This window comes from Leiobunum rupestre, chromosome 9 (assembly GCF_980474605.1).
Source record: "Leiobunum rupestre chromosome 9, qqLeiRupe1.1.hap1, whole genome shotgun sequence".
Classification (NCBI taxonomy): Eukaryota; Metazoa; Arthropoda; class Arachnida; order Opiliones; family Sclerosomatidae; genus Leiobunum; species Leiobunum rupestre.
In genome coordinates this window covers 13,889,657-13,907,284 of record NC_143392.1, presented here as the reverse complement: position 1 = coordinate 13,907,284, position 17,628 = coordinate 13,889,657, and the positions used below count along the sequence as shown (strand labels likewise).

The 17,628-nt window shown below is 34.5% G+C and overlaps 1 protein-coding gene across 1 annotated transcript in view; it reads right to left on the bottom strand.

Annotated features, from left to right (window-relative positions):
- The window catches only part of LOC149926617 (uncharacterized), a 135,348-nt gene that overhangs the window by 49,335 nt on the left and 68,385 nt on the right, over window positions 1-17,628 (bottom strand). Inside the window, exons 21-31 of the mRNA XM_090159542.1 lie at window positions 15,928-16,069; window positions 14,060-14,194; window positions 11,968-12,088; window positions 10,824-10,978; window positions 10,644-10,757; window positions 7,808-8,008; window positions 7,656-7,739; window positions 3,364-3,533; window positions 2,285-2,361; window positions 1,914-2,047; window positions 1,627-1,833 (exon numbers count right to left, since the gene is read on the bottom strand). Coding sequence (XP_090015668.1) covers window positions 1,627-1,833; window positions 1,914-2,047; window positions 2,285-2,361; window positions 3,364-3,533; window positions 7,656-7,739; window positions 7,808-8,008; window positions 10,644-10,757; window positions 10,824-10,978; window positions 11,968-12,088; window positions 14,060-14,194; window positions 15,928-16,069 — 1,540 coding nt within the window. The remainder of the gene's footprint in view (window positions 1-1,626; window positions 1,834-1,913; window positions 2,048-2,284; window positions 2,362-3,363; window positions 3,534-7,655; window positions 7,740-7,807; window positions 8,009-10,643; window positions 10,758-10,823; window positions 10,979-11,967; window positions 12,089-14,059; window positions 14,195-15,927; window positions 16,070-17,628) is intronic.

Below are 17,628 nucleotides of genomic sequence, written 5' to 3'. Positions count from 1 at the left end.
CGCGTCGTTCGATTGGTATTAGTTTATTCTATTTAACCATGCTAATGCCTAAATTTGATAGCCATCAATGGCGTAGACCAGGGGGGTTACCGGTTCCAGACCCCTCTTGGGCCTACCTTTGACTGTCCTAAATTTCCACCTTCTTAACATTCACATACTTTGACCCCCCCTTGACGAATTTCTGGCTACGCCACTGATAGCCATATCAATTTATGTCATGTTGGCCCCATAAAAATTAGCTTTTGATTTTACTGAAACGATCGCAATATTAATTTGGGCAATGGGAGCCATAAAAAAGCTTTTGGTCAAGTATTGTAAGTCATATGTGAATCGAAAAGGAACTCGATAGGACAACAATGGCCAATCGAATTTTAGTGATGGAGTGCACGTTAGGTTGTCCCATCCAGTGGGAGAAGGTTGGAGATGAGCCTATTATTATGGCTTGCGCCATCTTGTTCAATTGGATTTTTTTAATACAAATGATTCTTCAAAAGGTCCTCGAAAACCTTTTGTACTTTCTTAAGGTATTTCAGAGTTCTTATACACCAGGCCTTTGATGTTTCAAAATTTGATCTCCGAGTCAGGAAACACAGCCAAAATTATTATTCCTTATTAGAAAAATTACAGGACACAAAATTTGGTTTCATAGGATGATATGAAGGGCTTGCTACCACAATCCCACGCCTTGGCTGTATAAGTCACTACTTGACTTAGGCCTATGGGGGTGCCTTGGGTATTAGCTTAGCTGGTTATTATTATTATTAGTTTATCAAATATCTTTATCCTGGTAGTTTGTGCATTAATGTTATTAGCACCTAGTTACGGCAAAAATTCCATTATCTCGTTAATCATAATAAACTGCAAATTTTAATGTTGCACTTATTACGGTAGGATAATGTTACCAAAATCATAGAAATCATGGGACCTCTCGGTGTATTGCTTTAAACTAGTGTTGTAAGTCGGAAAATTTTCCGGAAAATTACCGAGGCCTTTTTTCCGGAAATTTTCCGTATTTTTCCGAAAAATATTAAAAACGTTTTCATTCCATGATTTGTCTAATATATTGTTTGCAAATTTAAATAAAGCGGCATTTTCACCTCATTTTTTCTAATCTAAAAGTAAAACTAAACCTATAGACTAGTTTAAACTGGTTGAAATGTAACACTATTAATGTTTTGTAGTATGTTTACTGATATTAGTCATTTTAAATCGATAAAAAGTTTAAAACATTAAAAACCCTTGAAAAGTAATTTATGTTTAAATTTTTTATTTTTCCGATTTGCGGAAAATTTTCCGCAATTCGGAAATTTTTCCGCATTTTATTTTTCCGGAAAATTAACAACCCTACTTTAAACGCATCGGTAGGCGTAAATAAGCTCTTATCAATCGGCCGTTATATTTCTAGTAAAATTTTAAAAGTCGACAGTTTGGTTGGTTTTGTAATCGAAGGGGAATGGGTGGCTATCAAAGTTGCCTTTTCGGAAATAAATGGTCGCCGGTCGTCGGCGGAACGACCCTCGGTTGAAAGAAAGTAGCGCGCTTACAACGACCCGTCCGTCCGTAATGGCGAAGCCAATGACACTTTAAAAGGAATGAGCAATTAAAATAAACGTAGAACGGTTTTACCTTGAGTTCCTCGTCCAGCTTCTTGTTATGCTGTAGGATCCTCATTAGATAAGCCAAAGAGTTATGAGCCGTTTGCCACGGCACAAAGTGCTTCTCTTCGGTCAGGTACTTGGTCAGGCCTAGGGCCTCTTTGTAGGCCATTTGGCCCGCTCGGGCCAGAAGGAAAGCGTCGCTAATCAAATTAGCTCGATCCGAAGGCGAAAGTTCCTGGGAACCAAATTGGTGTTGACATTTTAGAGCAGGCGGGCCTATTAAAGACAGCCATAAAAAAGATTTTGGAAACTAACCCCGTGAGACTTTTCCAAGAGCGATTGCATTTCGGGCCAGTTGTCGGCGTAGTCAACGAGGTAGTAGCCCATCAAGTCGGCGTTGAATTTGGTCCATCGCGCGGTTTTATCCACCGAAATAATCAGTTCTTCATCTACCGTTTGCAAAGAATACGTTATTAGAATTAATGACTTAGATAGTTTTAATCCCCCTCCTATTTGAGAGAGAACTAATCCCTAACCAACGCACTAACAATTGTAAGCGCATTAAAGAATATTTTGAAACTCAACTACAAAGCTGAAATAATTTAAAACTTCGAATGTAAGTTTATTAGCTAAAACTTAACTGGCAGATACGGGTATACTTTCGAAATCTGATTAAAGGTACCTACGTTTGTAATTCATCCATTCAATTTGAGAATCATTACTGCCGGAGATTTTGTACGAAACTGGGATGGTCCATTTGTAGCTAATGAGATGAATTAATAAGAATTAAATTTTTATTTCCAATTTGAAAGTAAAATCGTTACACCAAGGGTCCTCAAGTGGTGTAAATGCGCCCCTACACTTTCAATTTAAAATCATGTTCTTAGTCAAGTCTAAAGTTCGTTTCGTCTCATCCGGTATCCCACGTTACCACAAAATTTAGCTTTTCCATTTTAATTAATAATATAGACTTCTCTGAGTCAATAAAATAAAAATTAAATAAATCTCTGCCAAGATCGTTAACTAAGTAACAACCATGCAATTATCTTGGTCATAGAGAATTACCGAAAGGTTATAAATATTTTTAAACGCTTGGTTTTTTCTAAATTCTCTATTAGATTATCTTTTAAAGAAAAAATTTCAAGTAGCATTCTTTAATTTTTGTTAAAAATATTTTATCAATTTTAATTTATTTTAATTGTTTAATAATTTGGTCTCTAAATGGATTTGTTTTCTAAAACGATCGTAAGTTAACACGAAAATGTATATTCCATGTTTTGTGAGACAAAGTTACTTACCCTATGATTAAAAAAATAAATAGGGACTTGGCAGTGCTACGTCACAGTTTTTTTTCAATAGTTTTTATCGTGGGGAGAAAAATATGACCACAATGGCGGCCATGGCCAAAGCTACGGGGAGTGCCAAGTCTCTATTATCAAGGTTTTTGTATAACCAAGTATAAATAATATAAGTTTATATGCCCTATTGTACTGTAAAATGTGTGCAAGCACGTGGTTCATCAGGAAATTAAAAAAAAATAACTGAATTGAATTATTATATTCAATTTAAGCTACGTACGATATAACTTGGTGGCGTTGTACACCAGTTAATTTCCCTATCAGGGTTAAGATATTAACATAAAACAATTCGTCAAAAGCGCATATACGGCTAATGGCTCGTAAAATATAAGAGAAGATGAATGTAGCGAGCTTATTTGGATAATGGAACTCTAACGGCTGGAAGCAGAAATAGAGAGCTCGCTTACCCGAATGGGGAAGTCGTTTCTTTTTTAGGGTCGTTTTCGATTAAGAATCTTCGTTGTTGCAATTTAAACTGGGTAGTTGGTCCGGAACCAGCGTCAATTTTGGTCACTTTGAGAACGGGGTAGCCCATCTGTCTCGTCCACGTGTCCATGATTTCGCTGATATTTAAATTCTATAACAAAAACAAATTATAATTTAAAACATAATTTGCGTCCAACCTTTCTTTTTGTAGTTAATGGACCGTGGCATGGACGGTCATAAATTGAGGGAAATGACGAAATGACAAAATCGATATTTTTGTTTGCTTTCTTATAATAAAATGATTTTTGTCACGGCAAGTTTTGAAAAAGTTTGTAAACATTGCGTCGTTTTGAAGAAATATTAAGGTGCCCCAACAGCCTTTATATTTTATTTTGGGTTGCTTCCCGACAATCGACTTATTGAAATATTCGTACGTTACTGACAAGGAGACTACCCGAGGTGTTACACACCGATTTTGTTCAAACTCGGGGGATTGGTAGACCTTCATGTAACTTGAAAAATCCTAAACGGATTTTATTCAATGGGCAACGAAAAATTTTTTTGACAACATAAAATAACATGGGATTTTGACCGATTTCCCTGTGAAAGTTATGTTTTATCTTTTAAGAAAACTTCTGGGACTAGTTAGAGAAAAATTCGATTTTACTCTTAATTTAGGTAATTAATTAAATTAATTATTAAATTAAATTAAAAATCTCTTTAATCGTTTCACGAAAAAAATGTTCACAAATATTCCCCGCAGAGGGCGTTACTGTTTCAATATGAGTATCGACTTTCAATCAGACCTAGATAAGTACGTCTCACTTCTGTAAACGACTAGTACGTTTTCAGTAACCTAAGTATGTTCTTGATGGAAATACGAATTAAGTCTTATCGAAAGTAACATAATAACAATAAGTACGACACTTCCTATTGCTTTAATGCTAATTTTCTAACCGAACCCTTTTTCGGCACTGATACTCTATTCAAGCTGTGACTTGGACTCGCGACTTACCGTTTTGGATGACTACTTTTTGATAAAAATCTAAGCCTAATATCGGAGAGCACGTTCTGGAGTCGCGAGGGGCTTTGGCTTTGTTTTGAAGCCCGCGTGCGAATCACGCGTGATAAAAAACATGAGCTCGTGGCGGAGAGAAAAACGTTTTTAATTGTATCATTCCGCCTATCTATCAGAAACCAAATATTTCGGCTTAGCGGAAGTCTCGCATATTTTAGACACTAGAGGGCTCTGTGCTGAGAAAACATCTTGATTACGCAATAACTATGAAAATCAGTTTTGTTGTAAATCTCGTTAATTGTCATACTTATTGTTATTATGTTACTTATGGTCTTATGCAATCGTGAAATTAAGAAATCCCCAAAAGCGTAGTAAGTTTGTCACATTTGTCCTTAATAAATTACCCAAAAAACGAGAAAAATTATAATGGGCAAGAATGACCTTTACAGGAGTCAACTCCGTTTCCATTTTAGCCCTGGCGATAGTTAATCTTTGTTAAAAATAAAATTAGACAGGTCCTGATGCCATTTCGAGTCGGAAGGAACGTCGGCAGTGGCTTAGCTACTCTGGGAAATTATTTATCATTTTTGACGAAAATAAAAAAACCCCTACGGATTAAAAAATTTACATTTTGGACACACTGGATTGGATAAACTAGACACGCATACATTATAAGCCTAAAAGATAAAAAAAAATGATGTCACACACAACCGAATCAAATAATTAGTCTCTATTAAGTGGAGGGGAGGGAAAACGTCTGTTTTAGGAAACTAATGAGATAGAAGAGCCGGGTTCGATCCCAGCTTGTGGCACCTAGGAGCACCCCACACAAGGAGAACGCAGCTAGCCTTTAAACACGCTAACGCAGTATTGTGTACGAATTTCATTGGACGAGCCTTTACGCTTAATGCTTTACGGGCGGGGGGGGGGAGATAATTTCCGAATTTTCCCCCTTTACGACGGCAGCAGACACTAAAGCGTTTAACCAATGAAAAATGTACGCAAGAAAATGCACCACGTTTGATGGGTTGCGTTCTCTTTGTGTGGGGTGCTGTGTTTGTTGCTCCTAGGTGGCACTGTGTGAAAATACGGAAAATTATTATGTATTATAATGACATTACAACTTTTCAAAAATTTAAGTTTCAATTTTAAATTTTAAGTTTAAATTTTAAATTTTAAGTTTCAATTTTAGAATTTTAAGTTTCAATTTTAGAATTTTAAGTTTCAATTTTAAAATTTTAAGTTTCAATTTTAAAATTTTAAGTTTCAATTTTAAAATTTTAAGTTTCAATTTTAAAATTTTAAGTTTCAATTTTTTCTAGGGGTGTGCAAAATATTTGGCGAGACCAAATAATTCGATCGAATGCCAAATGGAATAGCCCTTGGAAAAGTTCGCCAATATTCGTTTTTCCTGATAAAATAGTCGAATATTCGAAAAGGAAGGAGAAAAGTATTTGGCATTTTCTAATAGTTTGCAAACTGGTTGAATAACCGATGGTATTTTTCTAATTGAGTTTCAAGGCCATCTAAGGAGAGCATTAGGCCACAGCGGCAAAGACCATATAAAGAGCTACCTTGCGCGTCCATACTCTGTGTATTAAAACTTGTTAGCGAAAGGCAGAAGCTGTTTAATTGTTTATTCTATAGCGCCTATTGGCTAGCTTATTGGCGTGCACGGTTTTCTGTTTTGGAATTTTCTAGAATAAAAAGTAAAACTAAAACCAAGTCTAAAACCCAACCGGAAGAAAGGTTTAAGTAATTTTGCGGTTAAAAAAGTGAATTTTGTGTAACGTTTTCAAACTTATTTGAATGGTAAGTCAAGAATGTATTAAATTAATGAATAAAATTTTTACAAAAGATACTAAAATGTACTATATTATTGTAGGTTTCGGTTAAGAAGCCCATATTTTTAGCCCAAGGCCCAAATTAAATTATTTTCTTATTTTGCTATTTGCAAGTAAAACGTCCCCTGTGAGTTTATTTATAATACCATAAGTGGCATAATTACCCTAAGTGTCCCACAGAAAATCTTCAATTTGAGCTTGTTCTAAGCAGACCAAAGAAACGTAGGACTCTCGAATTCCGTTCAAGTACACTATATGATATTTTTAATGCTCGCGCCGCAGACGCCGCTTCGCAAACGCATTACGTAAATTGCGTCACTGGAAAAAATGACGCCATTTACGTTACTTTCGTTAAACAAGGTATCATTTAAAAATTAATCTTATTGACACACTTATGATAATACGTTTAATGATACGTAATATTTCTTTAAATGAGTTTACTCATGAGTCTGATTCATAAGTATAATGAATAGTTTAAAACGTGTTTTAAACATAGTTTTTTATTGTTTATTATGTGTTTTTTATTGTTTGATTTAAAAACAGTTAAAAACAATGAATCTTGTTTAAAACAATAAAAACATTGTTTTTGTTCTTTTTGAAAAAAACAAGAATTTTGTTAACCCTGTTTGATATTCTAAATTCTGTTTAGTATTTGATCAGTTAACTAGCTTGAATTTTTTACCTAAAAATATTCGACCAAATTATTTGACGTTTTAAATATTCGATTTGGTATTTGACGTGCCTCGAAAAAAATACTTGATATTCGATTCGATTCTCAAAAAATGGTATTTGCACACCTGGAATTTTTTATAGTAACAACTTTGTTTTCTATAAATCCTAACTTGTTCCAACCAGTGGCGTAGACATGGAGGCACAGGCAAGGTATGATCGTACTTACAAATCTTTTTTTATTTATTTTTAAAGGCTAATTCAAAAGACTCGAAATAGCAAACTGGACGTCAAAGGAACCAATTGACTTGATATTAAGTTTAAGCCTTTTAAGATAAGACGAAACAGTATAAGACTAAATAGTATCTTTGACCCGAAGTTAAGATCGAGTGTCGGCTCAACATCAAGTAGCTCTATTTTCAACAGATCAAAACAAGATAGTTAAGCTACATAGGTACCCCTCGCGTTGGCAATTTTAAACAATCTTTTTACATGGGATATATAATTTAGGTTAAAGTACACTAAATATAATATAAATTGTCTAACTATAATATTCTACAATGGCTTTCTGACGACGCGACCTTATCATTTGGCTATTTTGAATTTTAGCTTCCTTAGCCATAAATAGATGGCACCACGTTCTATACTAAAGTCGCTTTTTTTTCTCTAATAAGAGGGGCCTTTTATAATAAAGGTGGCAATGATAGAGCCGACAGTTGCTTTAAGGCCGAGAATAACTTACTTTAGTGTCACTTTGAGCCGCCGCTAGTTGTTCCCACAAATCTGCAGTTACGGCGTTTTCATATTGAAACTTTTCCAGATAAGCCTATAAAGAAACCCAAGAATTTCATCAGAAAAAATTCTGCCGTCACAAAAAGAAATATTGGTATTTACCGAGACGCCTTTCTGAAAAACATCTTCTCCCAAAAAGAATTCCAACATTCTCAAGACGGAGGCTCCCTTGCTATAGGAGATGGCGTCGAAAAGAGCCGAGATTTCGTCCGGGTGGTTGACTTTTTGGACGATGGGGTGGGACGTGGAGGAGGCATCTGGCAGCAAAACTCTTTGCATATCCTCCACGAAAAACTGGTCGTTCTAGAGACGCCGAAAGTCAAAAAGAAAAATTGCAAATGTACAACGTGTCCCTAACCATTTTCCATCATTTCAACTCTATTAATTCTGCCCGAGAACTGGAACAGGCCACGCGTACCGTATTTTGATAAATTTCCCAGGTTCGCGGGGATATTTTGGAGTTTACCTTCAACCTTCGCTGGAAAATTATGTCGTTTTCTCCCTCGAATAAATTGGAGTCAACTTAAAAGCTATTAATCAGCGAAGTAAACAAAGATGTACGTAAATTCTTAAAAGACAAACTAGGCCTTATTAATTTAGAAGGAGATTTATTTCGATACATTTCTCGTTGTCAATTTGTTTTTGGAGATTAATGGAGATTAGCTACGAATGTCTTTTATTTTATTAAAATGTCTGCTAATATAATTGACAATTTTTAAAATTCAATTAGCGCGTTGAAATCATTGTTGTCTTATTTAAATTGTAATATAAAACAAATTATTTTTTAAATCGTTGAGTACTAATTATGAACATTTTCAAAATAGTTATTGTCATATTTATAGAACTGTACGGAACGAATTAAATTATGAGTACTAATTAAATATTATTAAGAGTATACGCTCAAATTTCCAATGCAAGCAAACATTACACCTAACTTAGGTGGATAGTGAATATTGTCGAAATTTAAATGTAATTAAAACCAAGGCCTAATTGTTATTTGGTTTTGTCTGTCGGTTAGAAGTACTTTAATGTGGAAATATTTACTCCGCCTATGCTTTTATTTTAGACTAATTAAAGTTAATGAGGTAGATTTTAACCCCACTTTTGGTGAAGATGGCGCTACACAACAATTTTTTTATTTTTAAAAATATCGCGCTACGAACGATCGATGGCTCGTGTTAATTGGAACGTGCCACGAAGCATGCGTCACGCGCCGTTATTAAACAGAACCGGGAAAGCTTCCAAGTGTTGTGTGGCACCATCTTCACCTAAAGCGGGGTAAAAATATTCCTCATTCACTTTAATTCGTCTAAAATAAAATATAAACACTTTATTTTACTTTTGCGGGTCATTAATGGACAAAAAGTGCCGTACTAATGTTACACTTCAAAAATCTGGAACACAATTTCTAGTGTAAGTGTTTATACGCTACACCGTGGACCAAGAATCTAAGGGAACTCACTGCTCCCGATATTTTGAGTTGGGAGAGTACGTGCGAGAAAATTAGGTTAGACCTAATTCATAAAAAAAATTAAGTTTAGAAGTTAAATGGATTCCAGTGAATTTGATAAAAAAAACCTCAGTCATACGCGGCTTACTGGTTATTTTTACTTAACAAAATGGTTAATTACCAATAGTTAAACTTTTAAAGAACCAATTTCAAAAATAAAAGGTCTAAAACCAGAAGAAAATAGGGGGAAGTACGCTTCTAGTCAGCTTTAGCAAGGCGTCACTTTTCACGAATTTTCGCGCCATAACGGTTTGCCGGGAAATCGCGGATGAATACATCGTTTAAAAAAACAATTTTTCTTAAATCGAACAATTGTAACATATTTTCCTTTTCATTTTCTGCTAAATGAGCTAAGGTGTCTTTGCTTTCGACGTTTATCGCCGTGTTGAAATAAAACCAAAGTGGAACTACTTTTTCAGTTTGGTTTATTTTGCGTTAAAAGGCGTTTTCGTGGGTCACACGACGACTTCTACGGCTCAAAGCTACAAATACGTACTTCACCTATTTTCTTCTGCTAAAACTTATTAAGCCTCATCATTTAACCGACAACAACGGCGCCATTTTGTCAAAATTGAACGTAAACGCTCCTGCTTCTCTACGAAACTAAGCCGGAAATCGACTTCAGCGACTCCAAGTTTGTACACATTGAGCTAAAATAACCGTGATTTTCCTATTAGCAGTATAAATTAACGCGCGCTTTTTAAAACCTGAACATTGAGTCCCCTTAAATTCTTGGTCCATGGCTACACCTTTCCAGCTAGGAGCAACAAACACACCCTACATAACACAAGGAAAACGCAACGCGTTTTTAGGCGTGCAATTTCAAGTCGACATTTATCATTTTCTTATCTCCAGCGCTCGGTTTATGTCGTTTATTCGTGACCGAAACGAGTCTAGATGGCGTAACGGCGCTAGCTTCTCTGAGGTGGCGCCTATGATCTAGCGTCTGCTACAGGCAAATTAAGAAGGTCGAAGAAATATGAGCAAACGATGCCAAAATTATATTAAAATGCAGATATCTATATTTATAAAGTCAAATTTACGAAGAACGAGGAGGAAAAACTAATAGCGTCTACTTTAGCCGCTACCTATCTAGCTTTCAATGGCGAACCAAAGGGGGCGCACTGATAGTTTTCTGTCGTGAATAGCGAAATCTTGTTGAGCGAGATTTTTGAAGTTGTGATGCAGGTAGGAAACGTATCTTATAATAACTGTATCTGCGCATCCGCCTATAACCATTTGTTACCCTTGTACCGGAAGTTCCGTTGCTCTCAGTCCTTCCCGACATTTCCGTTCCCCGGTAAAAGCGCACGCGCAAACGAAGTTTTATCTGTAAAATCCCCCTGCATCAATGGCCCTTTAATGTCAGCCATAGGATTTTTCATACTTCCCAAGAAAAGAGTTGATTAAAGACTTTGGTGAACTCACCACATCCCAACTCGGTTCGACGTAGTCCATGCTCTTGTACTCCATGTAGCTGGCGAAACCCTCGTTCAGCCACAGATCGTCCCACCATTTCATGGTCACTAAGTTTCCGAACCACTGATGGCAGAATTAAGAGCAATATTATTACTTAGCAATTTTCCAGTATTCAGTTTTAGGGCCTACCATGTGGGCGATTTCGTGTCCGATGACCGCCGCCACGCGGAACTGATTGTAAGGCGAATTCTTTTCCTTGTCGTAAATCAGCAGGGTTTCCCGGTAAGTGATGATACCCCAGTTTTCCATGGCACCAGATTGAAAGTCCGGGATGGCAATCATGTCTTTGCAGGGTAAAAAGAACCGTCAAATATTGTTTAAAACAGAAAATATATTTAATTTTTTTTAATTTTATTTGTTTATTTTTAATTTCATTTGTTTCTTCGTTTGTTTATTTTTAATTTCGTTTGTTTATTTTTAATTTCATTTGTTTATTTTTAATTATTTTTTAATTTATTTTTAATTTCATTTGTTTATTCATTTTTAATTATTTTTAATTTATTTTTAATTTCTTTTATTTATTCATTTTTATTCATTTTTATTTATTCATTTTTATTCATTTTTATTTATTCATTTTTATTCATTTTTATTTATTCATTTTTATTCACTTTCATTCATTTTTAATTATTTTTTAAATTGTTTTCATTTATTTTTATTTACTTTTAATTTACTTTTAATTTACTTTTATTTATTTTTTATTTATTTATTTATATTTATTTTTTATTTATTTTTATTTATTTATTTATTTTTTATTTATTTTAATTTATTTTTTATTTATTTATTTTTATTTATTTTTACTTATTTATTTATTTTTTATTTATTTTAATTTATTTTTTATTTATTTATTTTTATTTATTTTTATTTATTTTTACTTATTTATTTATTTATTTATTTTTTATTTATTTTAATTTATTTTTTATTTATTTATTTTTTATTTATTTTTATTTATTTCAGGATTATATTGTAGCAAGATGGTTTGTATTTCTCCTGTCGGGAGTCTCCGGAGAAATCCTAACTCGTAACGATTCGCCGCCATCTTGGTCGAATGTTTCTTCAGCGCGAGAGGGGGGAGCGAAAACTTGTCACCGGCATACGTTTCAATCACGGCGGAAGACATCAGTTTTAGAGAACCAGTAAGATAACGGGACGATTTAAATTGTTTAAAGAGGAAAAGAGCTTACTTTTCGAGCGTGAAGGGAATTAGGAACCACGCTAAAACGTTTCTCCCGACAGTAGAAATGACAAATTCTTGAGTTAAGTAAAAATATCGTACCTAATTTTGGAAGAGGGTATTTTACTCCGAAATATTTCTCGAAGTACTCCAATGTTTTGATTCCAACGTCAAGCGCGTACGCCAGTTTTTCGACTTCATCTGGCTTGGAATGAACTTTTACCTATAAACCGCAAAAGATGCAAAGGGTTCATTTAAAAACAAAATGGAAAATAATTGAAACGAATATGAATTTATGCACCCTAATAATATAATTGAAATATTTTTAAGTGTATTTTGACCTGACGCTAACACTAGATTTTTCAAAAAAGGGTTAATTTTTAGCGATAAATCAACTTAATAATAATAATAATAATATTCAGCTATGCACCCAAGGCACCACCTTTGGCCCAAGTCATCTAGCGACTTTGAATTTTATTAATTGAGGTGGCCGGCCCGGTTATACTGCGTAGGAGGGTGGTGGAAGAATGGGACTAAACGCGGCTCCTCTATAGAGAGGCTAGCTACTCTTCCACCCCACGTTCCACCCAATCAATCATTTTGTATAGAAATGCAGCTCCCAAATATTTTGATTTTTACAAAATATATTAGTTTGTATAATTTTTGTTTTTAATCGTATTAAGCTTCTTCTTCATTAGGTTACGATCAGAGTGTAGTATATTTTCGGCTAAGTTTATAGGTTAGTATCTTTCACATCAAAATAATAGATGACGTCTTATGAAAGAATATGGACGAAATTTAATAACAAGCTACTTCATCGTTTTGCTAAGATCAAGGTGTAGTATTTTTTCGGTTAAGTTAAAGTGTAGTATATTTTCGGATAAGATTAAAGGGTTTACCCCCATTTCGCCCAAAATAGTTCTCCCAATTCCAATTTCTCCCAATCCCATTTCTCCCAATCCTATTCTTCCCAATCCCATTTGTCCCAAAATAGTTATCCCAAATCCCATTTGTCCCAATCCCATTTCTCCCAATCCTATTCTTCCCAATCCCATTTGTCCCAAAATAGTTATCCCAAATCCCATTTGTCCCAAAATTACACTTGGTATAAACATGAATCTAAGTTTTATTTTATTATGCAAGTACATCAAATTTTGCCCATATGAATATGGTAAACCTAACCTAACCTAACGCCAAGTCAATTCACATATGGGCCCCTTCCTACTTTATTAGACAATGTCGTAAAAAAATATAATGTCGTCAAAATGTTACGCTGTATTTTTTTCGACATATCGACTCGTACCGATGAGATCTAAAACCGCGCAATTACCATATATTTGGAAAATAATGATTGGGAGAAAGGGGAATCCATATTTTTGGGAATATTGATCGTTGGGAAAAATGGGAATACATATTTTTGGGTTAAATGAACTCCGGTTCGGAGAAATGGAATTAGGACAAATGGGACACCATGTTTTTGGGAGAACTGATAACTTTGGGAGAAGGTCAAATTGGGATAAATGGGAACATACCGATTAAAGTGTGGTATATATTCGGCTATGATTAAAGTGCAGTATATTTTCGGCTATGATTAAAGTGTAGTATATTTTCGGCTAAGATTAAAGTGTAGTATCTTTCCGACTAGGATTAAAGTGTAGTATCTTTCCGACTAAGATTAAAGTGTAGTATCTTTCCGACTAAGATTAAAGTGTAGTATCTTTTAACATTAATATAATTGATGAAGTCTTATAAAATAATGTTATTGAAATTTAATGACAAGTTGTTTAATCGTTTGGCTAAGATCAAAGCATAGTATATTTTCGTATCAGCTGTGAAACATATCTCTTCATAGCCACCATTAAAATGTTATCAATCAATACGATACACACTCACACTGCTCAATAATTATATCGTAAATTCCACTTTATCCTATAGTTAACTAGTCATTTCAAAGGGTAGTTTTAAAAAATAAAACTAAAGTCACATCCCACATATTCTTTGTTAAACTTAATATATTCTTGGTGGAATATAACAGTGGGTTCACTTATACACGCATATATAGTCGTACCTAAAGCCTAATAAATTGGCGGTAGATTAAACTAATATCCAATAAAGTGTAACAAAATGTGCATATTTTGGTAGGTGGCGTGTTCGGAGTCAATATTTTAGACTAATATAATTTCCGGTCACGTACCGTTATATTTCTTTCCGTTTTACCCTCCAAAGATTTAAAGTCTGATATGGTCACGCAGACCAAATAAGTCACCATTTTCACCGAACGGTCGAAGGTAGTCTTGACGAGACCATCGGTCATTTCTTCGGGTGTTCCCTGTAACGACAATTTCAAATAAAAAGATTTATTCATCAAATATATATATTATCCAGAATGAATTTCTTTATATAGACAAATAATAGATAATACAGAGCAAATGTCAACAAAGTCGAGGTACGTGTCTTTGGAAAGACAGTCGAAATAAGAATCCTTTTTTTTTTCTATACATAGTTTGCATCCCTACGTCATCAATGACGCAGTTCCAAGTATAGATATAAGAACCAAGAATAAATATTTAATTTGAGCAAGAATGAACGGTTCTTTGCCGTCATTTTGAAGGTGTAGATTTCTTAGTAAAACGGGAGGGTTAACAGTTTCAATCGTCTGTTTGCGGATTTTAATTATTTTCAAATGATTAAGGAATTATTTTCACGTTAAAAATGGTTATCTGCCTGGTTAAAAATTGTTCGAGAAGTTCAATTACCAAGGGAGAGCGAAAATTGTTTATTTTATTCGATAGTGAAGGTAATTGTAAAAAGGATGACCGCAAAGGCCTAACTTTGATAAGCTTTGTTAACTTCTTTTCGTAGATATTTCTGTCGTAATTTGATATTTTATTTAAATAACCCGGCCTTAGAATCTTATCTGGCTTTGTTTAGGGCCCATTTAAAATTTTAAAGCATAAATCTAATACGTTTTGTAGCTTTGACGAGATTACCAACGAAATGGCTACCTATTTAGTAGCTACGCGCGAAATGGTTTGAATTTTTGATCGCCCTCCCAGCTTCCTTGGAGACCATAGGCCCCTCCCTTCGGTGCAAACTATGTATATGACCAAGAATGTATTTATTTATACTCAGGGAGAATGAATATGTCGAGATTATTTTTAGCGTTTCTCCAATTCCACCCGTTGGGGCCCCCGGTATGCTCCTCCGCTTTAAAAAATCAAATAATACTGCAATCTCATTGGTTCTTAAAAATTACGTTTTTCGACGCGATTAACGCTGTAGCGAGGACGCAAAAAATAAGACCTCCTCCTTTCCCCCCCTCCCCCTTAGCGTGACGGGGTTAGGGCCTCCACGTGTCCGTCGATATTCTCGACATATTCATTCTCCCTGAGTAGAAATAAATACATTCTTGATATGACTGACTCATTTATTAATTTTTTATGATGCTTTAATCTTCTTTTCAGTTTATTTCCATTATTAGATTATCATTCGAATTATTCCAGATACAAAACCAAAACCTATTTTTCCCCAAAATCGGGTTTTTAGGCTTGTTTGACTTTTACCCTCAGATATAGTGCGAAGGTATCGGACACTTGCAGTTTTGGCTACGAGATTTGGTATTTTTTACAAAATCCTGGATTTTCTTTGAAAATCTTCCATATAAAATCTATGGGAAGGAATCTCTTGGATTTGTAATTTGTGCATTATTAGCCATATTTTCTACCCCTCAGAAAGCGCACTTTTCAAAGGAGGAGATAAGCTTGGTAATTTCCTGAGCGGGAAATATTCCGACTTACAACTCTATATTGAAGCATTTAAATCGTAATTAATTGTGTATATAGAAATTTATTTATAAATTTGAAACTACTTTTCGATCATTCGAACGGTTGAAACTTTACCAAATCATTATTATTGTTGAAGATATAATAATAATAATAATAATCAGCTAGGCACCACCTTAGGCCTAAGTCATCGAGCGACTTTTATATGAGCAGTTGTACGGAATTGCTACGTGAATAACGTATATTCAAATTTTGAAATAAAATTGGAACGACTACTTACAACGGCTGGCATATTGGACAGAGCGGTGAAGCCTTTGGGATGAATTAAAGTGACGTTGAATGTCGATTTAAACTTGGGTTCGTCGAAGCACGGGAAAGCCTTGCGAGCGTGTGTAGATTGAAATTGCGACGTCACCAAATACCTGAAAGAAATTAACATTCATTATGAATAGTCTAATGTTTTTAGCGAGCTAGTGACGATACCAAAAAGGTATAGGCTTCGAATTAGAGAAAAGTACGGGATTTTAGGAAAATACGCGAAGAATTGCAGTCAAATCAACAAAGCCGAAACTACTCAAATCACAGTTTCTGATGAAATTTGGTACACAAGTGTAGTTTTGCGTAAAACGAGCCCCTTTAAAGCGAAAGTGTCTAAAAAAATTAGGGAAGTTAAGGGGGAAGAATACAGTAAAATCCTCTTTTTCGTTCCAGCTTAATGTTTCTGTTTTAAAAATTACATCATTGAATTATATTTTTCTTATTAGGCTGAACCTTCCTCTAGTGCTTAAAATAATTTTGATAATTCTAATACTAATAGTTAACGAGCGTTTAAGGTCCTAACTAAAGGGTAGTTTGGGCGCTTGTCCAACTGGTTTAGCTCCGGGGGTCCGAATTAAAACGTAATAACTTAATTACTTTTAAATTTAAAATTGTCAAAATGATTTTAGTCACTAAACAAGAGGCTGTTCTAAACTTAAATAATTTTTTAAGTTAAAATACAAAATTAAAAGAGTTCAGCTTGAAATAGCGCGAAAGTAGACAATGGCCACTGTAGACTTCCCCCTTAAGGGGTTAACAAAAAATTGTCTATTGCCCCCTGTAACAAAAATGTCTGTAACATTGGTCACAGAGGTCCAAAATTAATTTAAAAATAGGGTATTTTGACTATTAGCGAAACAGTTTATGAAATTCCAAATTTCAAAGAAAAATCGAAAAAAAAATAAACAGGGTAGCAAATTTGTTCAATACCTTCAAAATGAGTCAAAGAACACAAGTCTACCACGTTTAGAACCAATGTTATAGACATTTTTGTTATAGGAAGCAACATACTTAGAGGAAACAACCAATTTATTGTTTACCCCCTTAACTTCCCCAAATTTTAATTTTAGACATTTTCGCTTTACAAGGGCTCGTTTTACTCAAACCTGAACCTGTGTACCAAATTTAATCAAAATCTTTGTGTTTAATAGTTTGGTCCGTGTTGATTTGACCTGGAATGCCTTTAAATTATTTAAACCAAAGTAAGCCTTCGCGGAATTCTGGGAACCAGTTCCACGGTAATTAGCGTGATTACACAATTTGTTTATCAATACAGGATCTTCCACCGGCATTCTAGAAACGAGTAAACACGCTATATAATTAGCAACGAAAGCGCAATCTATTCACTTTCAACATATGTAACATAATTACTCATAAGTGTGCCAGAAAGAACTTTATCTGAATGAGACCTTGTTGCAAGGATATGACGTAATTTACATCACTTCCCAGTCGATGACGGTTTTATCGTCATCAAAACTAGTTCTGGCGGGGAGGGAAGGAAGTTAAAACCAGTTTTAGCGACGTTAGTTCGTATTTTCTTTGGTGGCTATGAAACAAGGTCTGATTTAAATTTTTAATACAGAGATGTTAAACAGAGGCACACTTATGAGTAATTATGTTACATACGCTTTCAAGTAACAAGTTGATAACAGACTTTCTCTTT